This window comes from Labeo rohita, chromosome 18, assembly GCF_022985175.1.
Source record: "Labeo rohita strain BAU-BD-2019 chromosome 18, IGBB_LRoh.1.0, whole genome shotgun sequence".
Classification (NCBI taxonomy): Eukaryota; Metazoa; Chordata; class Actinopteri; order Cypriniformes; family Cyprinidae; genus Labeo; species Labeo rohita.
Window position 1 is genome coordinate 13624900 of NC_066886.1, and position 12100 is coordinate 13636999.

Below are 12100 nucleotides of genomic sequence, written 5' to 3' on the forward strand. Positions count from 1 at the left end.
GTTGCTCTGCAACACATTAAATGTAAACATATATTTAGTACATTTATTTTAAATAAATTTATAATAAATCTAAAATATTTTTTACTTAGAATTGAATGTTAAAATCCAGCTTTAAAACTAGAGTGTTTGTACAGTATAAAGTTTAGAATGGTACAATGATTATTGTGTTATGGTGGCGCTCAAATGAAAAAAAAGTGAAAAATAGCAATTTAATATATTGGATAATATAATGAAGATGAACAGATGCTTGTATGTTGTATAATTATCTGGCACAATATCCGTGCATATTTATCAGCCAGCCTTGTCAACAAATATAAGGGTGTGACTTTGACTTTTTTTTGTAAATATGTTCATATAACTGTAAGCTTTTATCTATTTTAAGACAAAAATACACTCGACGGTCTCTGTTCAGACATGAGCCAATTAATCGTATCCTAGCAACAGCAGTCAATATGTTTCTTAGCAACAACATTTGTGATATGCAAAATTGCGTTTAAAGAGGCTGGGACAAATCAGTCAAATTACTTGTCCCACTATAACATGGCATTTTATTCTGGGCTTCTCTTGCCGATGGCTGTTTAAAATAACCGGCATTGCTTATTAAGCTTGATATGAGGGTTTCTTGATACTCAGTTTTCCTTTGAACTATGAAATATTGCGTAAGTGGCGGCACTATCCACTTGTCTGCATTTGCCACGCTTATTATATTTAATGCTTGCTCTACAAAGGACAAAATAGGTTAGGTGTCAGCGCTTTCATATTATTTTATTTTTTACCAACTTATATTCTCTGTGGAAAATCTCCAGTTATTAGGTAATTCCTCACAAGCTCCTCCCGATAGTATTTTCCTCTCATGTGTGCTATTGTGGAAAACCTGTCTTTGCGCATCACATATAATGCTCTTCTCGACTATTTAGGTTTCGACTTGAGCACAGGTGTCTCGGGATGCTTTAGTCCAGTATGTCACTCATTGTTATTCAGTAATTCACCTTATCAGTCACACTTTCAGAAGTGCCTAGAGCATATTTTACAGAAGGGTGACAGACCATTTGTACATTTGTGGTTGGGTATATGTGTCGCCTGAGCCATAATAGAGAAGAATGAATATTTCATGACAGCGAGGTTTAAAACCCGTATCCTTATGCACTCATGCAGTCTGGGCACCAAATCATTAGATTCGCTCCGAGCGTGGTGTTGTCCTGACAATTCAAACACATTTATACCTCATTAAAGGCCTGTCAGGGTTGTATAGAGTTTTGATTTGTTTACATATCTTCAGGTTATTTGGGTTACTGCTTAAATAACTTCTAACGTCATCATTGCTGTCATTTGGTTAAATTGAAAAGTTATTTGTTTTCTCAGTTATGTTGAGAAGTCGTGTTTATTTTGGCATGGACAGTAAGCCCTTCCTCCGTGCTTGCTGATGTGTGTCAAGGCCCTCGTTGGCACTGAAACGCAGTGCAGAGCCGCTGACCTGGCATACCGTTAGCATAAATCATTCGGAGTCTTTCCAGCCGCCATCGTCACCACCTGGAGGCTCCTTGTTCAGGCAGGTGGGCATGACAAACGCTAGCATCCTCTATTTAGAAAAGAATCTTTATTTACCACCACACTACCAGGGAAAGAGAAAGTTTTTAGCTTTGTTACTTGAACAAAAAACACATTAAAAACTTATTTTAGGTAAACTTTATTTTAATTTCAGGGTTTCTGCAGGTTCTTAACAAGTCTTACATTTAGTTGCATTATATTTAAGGCCATAAAAAGTCTTAAATGAAACAAGAAAGTCTTAATTATGATTTCAAGAGGTCTTAAATGTGGGGACAGAAATACAAGAATTGCAGTATGGCTGAATGTGATGTTTATTTATGTATATATGATTTCATTGAATAAATATGAACAATGCACTTTTTTAAAGTCAGGTGCAGCTCTGTTTTGTTTACAGCTGATACCAGGGAAATTGCTACATATATGTCGTTTTGAAAGCACCACCTGCCTGCAGAGAATGAATTCTCGTCTGCTGTTTTTGTTCACACCAATGTGAAAATCAACCCATGTTTTTATGCTGCAAACGCGTGTAAATGTCAACCAGTGGATCGCCAAGAAGCGAATACTAATGTATTATAAACATCTAAACAAGACATTAAAAATTTTTTAATGTTTTTTTTTAAAGAAGTCTCTTCTGCTCACCAAGCCTGCATTTATTTGATCGAAAGTACAGCAAAACCAGTAACATTCTGAAATATTTTTACTATTTAAAATAACTGTTTTCTATTTTAATTTATTTTAAAATGTCATTTATTCCTGTAATTTCAAAGCAGAATTTTTATCATCATTATTCCAGTCACATGATCCTTCAGAAATCATTTTAATATTTTTATTCGCTGCTCAAAAAAACATTATTATCATTGTGTTGAAATCAGTGGAGTAGAACTTTTTCAGGTTTCTTTAATAAATAGAAAGTTCAGAAGAACAGCTTTTATTTGAAGTAGAAATCTTTTGTAACATTATAAATATCTTTATTAGCAGTTTTAAACAATTTAAAATATCCTTGCTAAATAATATATATATATATATATATATTTTTTTTTTTTTTTTTTTTTAAAAGTATTAAAACATATTATACTGACTGCAAGCTTTGTATTGTATAGTGTATAATGTTACAAAAGCTTTTTATGCCAGATAAATGCTGATCTTTAAAGATTTAAAGTTTTAAAGATTTTAAATAGTAAAAGTATTTCACAATATTACTGCTTTTGCTGTATTTTGGATCAAATAAATGCAGGCTTGGTGAGCAGAAGAGACTTCTTTAAAAACAAAAAAATCACACTGTTCAAAAACTTTTGACTGGTAGTGTATGCTTATGTTATTTAAATAATTTAATAATTGATTGATAATAATTGTTTAAAATAATATAATAATTGATACCTTTGATTGATCCATTTTCTTAAAAATGTGAAGTTTATCATTTTATAAAACTTTTTGTTTTTATGAAAACCTGTATCTGAACTGTAAATCATGCTTTTTACTGTCATTTTGCAGTTTAATGTTACCACTGACATTGCCCTACCCCACTCATATTGTATATTAATTTTATTTGTGAAGGACTTTAAAAAAGTCTTAAAAGTTTTAAATTTGAGCTTAAAAAATCCTGAAGATACCCTGAATTTAGTTTAACTTGATGTAAAATAAACTAGAACTGCCTATAACTATATAGACACTATCATTTTTAGTATTAAATTTAAAAAAACATACAAAAATGACTAAAGCTTTAACTAAACTTAAAATGAATATGGAAAATGGTTCAAAATATAAAAAACTGTAATAGTACCTTAATGATATTAAATGAATAATTATTTTCATGTTGATTGTTGATGTTGTTCATAAGCATGCATATGACTGTTATGAAAATTCTGTACTAAAACAAAAACATTTTAAATGCTACAAGTGAATTTAGGCAACAAAACATTGAAGTGTAAAGTATGAAAAATGGATTTATAGACTTTCTTTCTTCTGTGGAAAACAAAATGTGATGCCGGACCACAAAACCAGTCATAAGTCACAAGATTTATACATCCTCTGAAAGCTGAGTGAATAAGCTTTCCATTGATGTGATGGTTTTGTTGGCAATATGACAATATTTGGGCAAGATACAACTATTTGAAAATCTGAAATCTGAGGGTTGTCCAAATTAGGTTCTAAGCAATGCGTATTACTAAACAAAAATTAAGTTTGATACATTTGCGGTAGGAAATTATTAGGACAAAATGTCTCAATGGAACATGATCTTTAGTTATTATCCTAATAATTTTTGGCATAAAAGAAAAATTTTACATTTTGACCTAGACAATGTGTTGTTGGCTATTGCTACAAATATACCTGTGCTACTTAAGAATGTTTTTGTGATCCAGGGTCACATACTGTATGATGTTTTAAGAACTATATTTCTGTCCATTTTATAATCAGTCAGTTTGTTCCAAAACAACGTATCTTCCTCTGTGGGACACAAAAGAAGACAGATTTGGATCAGCGTGAGGTTGAGTAAATTACAAAATATAATTTCTGGGTTAACCATCCCTTTAAGCCATAGATCAAACCTGGAAGCTTTTCATTTCCAGCTGTTAAATTTAACTACTAGGCAACACAACCCCACACTTCACTCCTCTCCTTCACTCACTTTCTTTGTTTTCTTGGACTGACAGAGCACTACAGGCTGTCAGTGCTCCAAGTCTCTTTTATTACTCCTTCTGTAATGGTCTTTTATACACAGTCATCCTAAGTCTGCATGGCAATGCGGCATAATTTACGAGATACCTTATACAGGCCAGCACTGCAGTCCAATTTTACTCCCTTGCCAATGCTGTCTTTCCATTTGGATATTCAATTGCGATCAGTAGTGAAGGCCAGGGTTGGTTAAAACGCTGACCGTGACGATCTTTCTGCAAATCAGTGCATAAAATCAGTGCCAATGGACAATGACTGAGCAAGCAAAAGACTAGCTGTTTACTCGTTTTTTACAACGCCCAGGATTTGAGTTTTGGCTACTACACAAGAGAGTTGCTTTAGTGTGGGTTTTTGCCATCCCAATACCTAGATAGGATCAAGAATATAAGGAAATTGCAAAAAAGATGAGGCATTTGTCATTGAGAGGCTGCTGGGAGCGTTTGACAGAATCCATGTGTACAATAATAATGCTTAAAGTTCAGCACTAAAGTGGTAGTCTTTAACACCTTCACAGTGTATTTCTTTCAATACAACACCCTTGTGTGACATTATGCCTCTACGGTGTAAAACAGACCTTGAGTGTTTGGGGAAGCGGTCAAAATGTCACCAGATCAATGAGTGTTGGCTCCTCTAATGTCCAATACCATTACGAGCTTTCAGAACTTAACTCACCCTGAGCTTTTGCCTACATGAACCGCATCTTGTTTTTCTTGTTTCTTTGAGCTCATTCCAGAAATGTTCATCCCCCAGGTCCCTCTGGAGATTCGCACCTCTGGATGTTTTACTTAAAGCTGGTGCAAAGTTCACTCAAACAGAGCTTCATCAAATATACATGCTTAAGATCCTCCGAAAAGTGCTGATGTGCTCTTATCTGTCTTCAATCTTCTCTTCCGCTCTCTTTTTCTCTCTCGCTCACTGCAGGTATATGAACGTGGAACTAACGTTGAGCAGTTTGTGACCCGGTTCCTGTTGAAGGAATCAGCCAATCAGATCCAGTCTCTGCTGAACTCTGTAGAGAGTGCTGTGGATGCCATTGATGAACAGCATTCATCAGTGGGGTGAGAAATAGAGCATGTCCCATCATGGTTCATCAACATATATGTCCATTAGGACATGAATGCATCCATAACTTAAGTAGACTTTCAATTTAGCAAATGCTTTATGATTACATTATAGTAATTGTAGGATTTAAACTTAAGTGGGATTGCAGTCTATATAATTGATTATTCAGCTGCCGTTATTTGAAAAGGATTTGCTTAAGTTAAATAAAGATTATTTCTAGTAAAATGAAATATTTAGTTGATTCCAGTTAAACATTTTAATCATCTGTATTCCTTGTCCTTGTTCTCTCTTGTTGTGACCTAGATCCTACCCCAGTAAGACCAGCCCACGCGTCCCAGATAGGCGCTATGAGGCCCCGGTGCCAGATTATCCTCCCAACAACAGAGTCAGTGCAAAGGACAGTGTGAGGAACATCAATACAGGTGCAGGTGAGGTGATCGTGTCTGCTTCTAGCTGATTCCAACACATCTGAGAACCTCTTAAGATGCAGCCAATTACGGAAAAATTGAACAAAAAGCTTGCATATGTTTTTGTTGAGTATCATATTTGATACAATAGACTTTTATGTCTCATACAGTATGACACAGGACAGGGGTGTCCAAACTTGGTCCTAGAGGGGTGCTGAGTTTAGCTCCAGCCAGCTCCAAAACACCTGCGTGGAAGCTTCTAGTATGCCTAGTTAGATCTTCGTTAGCTGGTTTAATTGGGTTGGAGCTAAACTCTCCAGGACTGAGTTTGGACACCCCTGACATAGGAGAATATGGAGCTCATACTCAAGAACGAAGCACAAACTGAGCAATTTGATGCAGTTGCAGATATTTATATGCCTGAAAAATAAGATGAAATTCTGATAGCTTGTAATGTAAATCAATGAGATCCTTTTAACAGTATTGCAGACTACATAAAATGCATATAACAAAAACGTAGTGCAGTACAATGATGATTGAGAGATGATTGAATAACTGTTTCTCAAAAGCCTGATTTATCATATTTGATACTCATATTTTAACATGAATTTTCTCAAAATGATTTATGGATAATCAAGTAAACCTAAGCTGCTTCAGTCTAGTAAGTGCTCATCTTGAACAGGGGAGTTTCTTCTGAGGAGGCAAGGGAGACAGTGTCTCCTCAAAATATTGGATGAGAAAATTCGTAGTTTAACAATAAAATGATTGGATATGACTGGTTATAATCGGCTGCGATTGGTAATTTAAGAAAAATAACTGAACAACTACCACTTAGATATTACTACTTTGTTACATCAAAATAAGACTTGAAATGGCCTGAAAACATGATTTGTTTGAGTTTTAAGTGAGAAATCAGCTTGGTGAAATTTAAAGTAAATCTCTATGTGCGTGACAAATATTTAAACTTTGATGACTGATGATCTGTAAAATTCCAAAACAGTTGAAAGTTAACTACTTAAAAGATTTGCTGAACAGTTCTCAACTAAAATATATTTTTTAAATTGTTACTGCCTTGAGTTATTGTTTTAGAATAAGTCTAAAATGCTTAAAAAACACTTGATGAGATTCATATTTGGCTGTAATGAATAGAATATTGCTGATCATTTAGAGGCCTTATTAATATGTGTATCAAAAATGATAACAGTCAGCTTTATAGGGATAAGTATGTACTTCTACTGGCATGCAGTAGATCCGTTACTAGAAATTAAGTCTGAAGTATTGTGAATCTTTAAAAAATTCCGGTCGCACAAAGCTTGCAAAATGACTTTTACATACTGAATCCACTCATGTCTCCAAGCATCAGCATAAATGCAGCATGCATCTGTTTATGTGAGCAGAACCAGCTGTGATGAGACTTTTTGAACAAGGTTATGATGAAATGGTTGGTTCTTACCTCATACGCCTGAGAGTTATTTTCCAAGAGTCATCTAATTTGTTTTGTCATTTACATAAGATCTGTTCCAAACCCTAGTGAGCTGTCTTGCCATCTACTACGTACACAGAAAAATGTAAGAACTTTATAATAAAGTTAAAAAGTTTGTGGTCGATAAGATTTTTTAAATGTTTTTATAGAAGTCACCATGCTCACCATGGCTACATTTATTTATGCTTTAATTATTTAGCAAAAATACAGTGAGAATAGTAATATTGTGACATTATTGCATTTAAAAAAGCTGTTTTAGAATATATTTTAAAATGTAATGGAAAATGATGGCAAAGCTACATTTTCAGCAGCCATTACTCCAGTCTTCAGTGTCACATAATACTTCAGAAATCAGTCTAATATGCAGATTTAGGCCTCAACAAACATTTCAGTTCTGAAAAGAACAGCAATTATTTGAAATAGAAATCTTTAGTAGTGTTATAAATCTCTTTACAGTCACTCTAAAACTCTAAAAAAAAAAGTGAAAAAAATAGTACTGACCCGAAACTTTTGAACAGTACCTCACATACACTGCCAGTCAAAAGGAAGATTTTTAATGTTTTTTTAAACATGTCTATTCTGCTTCTCAAGCCTGCATTTATTTGATCCAAAGTATAGCAAAAAGAGTGAAATTTTGAAATATTTTTACTATTTAAAATAACTGTTTTCTATTTGATAATATTTTAAAATGTAATTACTTTTTTGTGATTCGAAAGCTGAATTTTTAGCATCATTACTCCAGTTACACGATCCTTCAGAAATCATTCTAATATTCTGATTTGCTGCTCAGAAAACATTTATTATTATTATTATTATTATTATTATGTTGAATACAGCTGATTAGAAGTTTTTCAGGTTTCTTTGATTAATAGAAAGTTCAGAAGAACAGCATTTATCTGAAATAGAAATCTTCTGTAACATTATAAATGTCTTTATCATCACTTTTGATCAATTTCAAGCATCCTTGCTAAATAAAAGTATCAAAGAATCCAGAAAAATAAAAAATATTTCATAAACAGCAAATCAGCATATCAGAATGATTTCTGAAGGATCGTGTGACACTGAAGACTGGAGTAATGATGCTGAAAATTCAGCTTTGATCACAGGAATAAATTACATTTTAAAATGTATTTAAATAAAAAACAGGTATTTTAAATAGTAAATATATTTGTAAATTTTATGTTTTTCGCTATACTTCGGATCAAATAAATGCAGGCTTGGTGAGCAGAAGAGACTTCTTTAAAAAAGATTAAAACTCTTACTGTTCAAAAACTTTTGAATGGTAGTGTAAATATGGGATAAAATAATCTTACAAATGCATGTGAATTTGGCCAAAAATAGGTGTCTTAAAAGACAGTATAATTTAACTGCCCACATTTTGTACCTCACCTATGATACTTTAAAATGCCTAAAAATACTGTACTGCCATAGTATCACTAAGTAAATCACAAGGAAATTGAGATATTGGAAATCAAAGAGACGAATCTCCATTGAGACACAATGGCTGTTCCTAAGCCAGGGTCTGAAAAGACTGACTTTAGCAATGCTACCCCTGTCAGAACAATTGGCACCTAGATTAGAGACGCCACACTTTCAATACTATTTTCCTGTAGTGTTTTAGTGGAGGTTTACTTGAGGCCTTACATGCTTCTATTCATCATGGGGTTTGTTTTACCAAACATTGCATAAATCAATTTGAAAAGGGTCTCTTTTGTGGTGCAGACTTGGTGGCCAACTACATTATCACGCAAAAGCTGTCTAATTGCCGAAGGCAAAGTTAAAGTCTAAAGATGTGGTTCGCAATGCTTTCCTGTGGGCTTTCTGTATCAACAAACTCCACATTTCCATTACTGATGAGCTTTGGGCTTGAGCTCTAGCGAGTTGGTTATGAAACCATTCTAAAGAGACACTAAAACAACACTACGCCATCCATGTGCCAAGTCAGCACATACCACACGCTCACGACAGTCTCGTACGCATGATGCAACTGAAGAAATGTGTGAGTTTTTAATGAGCGGAGGGTTGAAAAAAAAGGTCTTCCTTAAATGCGTTCCTGAGTTTCAGTCAGAAAAAGGAGTTGGAGGGCGCCTGGAGATACGGTAGCAAATTAATTCCAGTGTTTTTCTTTTTTCTGTGTCACAGAGGCAATATATGATTCGTTTTTGAAATGCCCATCTCACTTTTCTCTTCCTCTCAATGCTAATAGAATCGCCATGCAGTCAATTTCTTCAATTCAGCCAAGTAATACAGACATTTCTGTTGCTGTGGATTTATTTTTCTGTGCATTTCAGCAGGTCTGTTAGATGCCTTTTGACATTTCAGAACAAAAAGCTGTAAACGAAAGCTCATGTTGAATTGCAAACTCCTTATTGATGCTAATTAATATAGATCTCAATTGTCCTCTCATTCGCTTTTATTGTAAAGCTGGCGCGTCCAATATGCCAATATTGTTCGAGTGACACCACAGCGCTGAATCGAAGAGTTCTGTTTTATGGGTGACGTTCAAACACTGCCACTAGTTTTAAATTTCCCCTAGACATGGATAAAGCTGACTCGGCTCACAATAAAAGCGCCATTCTAGCTGTCAGCTCCGGCAGGGAGAGCCGTGATTGGAGCGTGCTGTCCAAGCTGTAGTTTATGAGCACCGGGATGAGATTATTGATCAATACTTCTGCGAGACTTGCTTTGCACATGGCACTTTTTCTCCCATCAGTCAATCACAGGCTTTTCTCAAATTGCTTTTCTTCTCTCACTCTACTCTCCTTATTTCTGCTCATGTTGCACAAACACACACACACAGGCTCAGTGCTATAGGTTTGATTCAAATAATTTGATGATAAACAGTCATTCTTTCTGATACTGGATTACCGATATTGGATATTTAACTGTACATGCACATTTCCCCTTATTTAGATTATATTTTTAATGTTGTGGTGCTTGAATTCACTTTTTAAATGTTTTTGTTAATTAATATAAATGAAATAATTTAATAAAACTGCCTTTTTGTTTTGTTCGTTAGCAGCCATAACATTATCAGTAGATAAAATAGTTACTACTAATAAAATAATTATCACTAAATCGATTATGTCATGAAGACAGTTTGTAGTAGGATAAAACAGAAACAATGTTATTTTTGGACAATATCTAGGCATATTAAGAATAGGATTTAAAAAATATCTAATAGATATCACCATACAACTACCCCAGCTGATTGATTGCATTAAAGTTTTCTGAATGTTATGTTTAAATATGCAAATGATACATGATCTAATTAAATATGCACTCATTTGCATACCTTTTTTTGGAACAGAAATGTGAATACGGGATTAAGCCATAAAAATACCCACCGTCAACAGCTAGAAAAAAAAGCTTTTTTACAATTTTTTTGGAATAAAATGCTGTTTAAAATTAGGCAAATTATATATAAACTAACCCCTCTATAAAAACTTCAGAATATGGTCAATAATAAAGCTTGGTGTTTGAAAAAATAAAACTTGTTGCTAAAGTTTGGTGTACATAGTGCTACTAAAATGGAGATTTCTGATAAAGTGTGATTAAAAACAACACTTAGAAGTGTATTTTAAATGTTATTTTTCCACTAATTTGAAGCAGCACTTTATGAAAAGCCAGATAGATCAAAATCTCAATTAACCAATGAATGAAAAAACCTGTTGTGTCTCGCCTTAAAGTGATAGTTTACACAAAAATATAAATTCTGTCATTAATTACTCACCCCCATGTTATTCCAAACCCATAAAACTTGTGCAAATCTTCAGAACACAAAATAAGATATTGTTTATGCAATCCAAGAGCTTTTTGTCACATTCAGTGCCTAGAAATGTAGTAAGGACATTGTTAAAATAGTCCATGTGGCATCAATGGTTCAGTTATAATGTTGTGAAGCTATGAGAATACTTGTAAGAAAAATCAGAAAGGGTAAGAAAGCTCTTGCATTTTATCAAAAATATCTTAATTTGTGTTCTGAAGATGAACGAAGATCTTACGGGTTTGTAACGACATGAGGGTGAGTCATTAATGACAGAATTTTAATTTTTTTGGATGAACTATCCCTTTAAGTTTGCCTTTTTTGCTTCTAGGCAAGACTTTTTCCATAGATACCATATTGGCAAGTCATTCATTTGACAGCAGTAAAGGCGCAGGTGGTCAGGGAAAGGTTTGGGTTCAGCCCAGCTTGGTCCTGACTGGAGTCTGAACTGATGTTCTTTCCAAGTCAGTATGTCGTGGCTAAAGTGCCCAAACTAATTAACATGACAGTCTCATAAGCAGGAAGACCATGTGGCAAGACTCCCAGATTATCTTCATCCATTCCAGTTACTGTTTGAGTGAAGAAATGTCTGTTGCTGTGTTTCTACTCATATGAAGAATAATGGGGACTAGGGGTAGGCAATATGACCATAATCTTATATCACAATATGAGTAATTTTATTTCATGGAAACAATATACACTACCAGTCAAAAGTTTTTGAACAGTATGATTTGTAATGTTTTTTAAATAAGTCTCTTTGCTCACCAAGTCTGCATTTATTTGATCCAAAGTACAGCAAAAAATTATTATTATTATTATTATTATCAATATTTAAAACACTTGAGTGCATTATTTAAGAATTCTTTGACGAATGAAACGATCTAAAAAATTTTTACTTAGCTATTTTCAACATAATAATAATAATGTTTTTGAGCAGCAAATCAGAATATTAGAATGATTTCTGAAGGATCATGTGACTGGAGTAATGATGCTAAAAATTCAGCTTTGAAATCACAGGAATAAATTACATTTTTAAAATATATTCAAATAGAAAAAAAGAAAATTATTTATTTTAAAAAGAAAAAATATTTCAAAATAAGAAATTAAATAAGAATAAACTATTTACAAGCAAAAGTACAAAAAAACTACATTAGAACAAGT

At 33.6% G+C, this 12100-nt stretch overlaps 1 protein-coding gene across 2 annotated transcripts in view; it reads left to right on the top strand.

Annotated features, from left to right (window-relative positions):
- necab2 (N-terminal EF-hand calcium binding protein 2) overlaps positions 1 to 12100 on the top strand; it is a 111907-nt gene that overhangs the window by 73811 nt on the left and 25996 nt on the right. For both annotated transcript variants that reach the window (XM_051135610.1, XM_051135609.1), the window contains exons 6-7: positions 5143 to 5279; positions 5587 to 5711. In XM_051135610.1, the coding sequence (XP_050991567.1) occupies positions 5143 to 5279; positions 5587 to 5711 (262 nt within the window). The remainder of the gene's footprint in view (positions 1 to 5142; positions 5280 to 5586; positions 5712 to 12100) is intronic.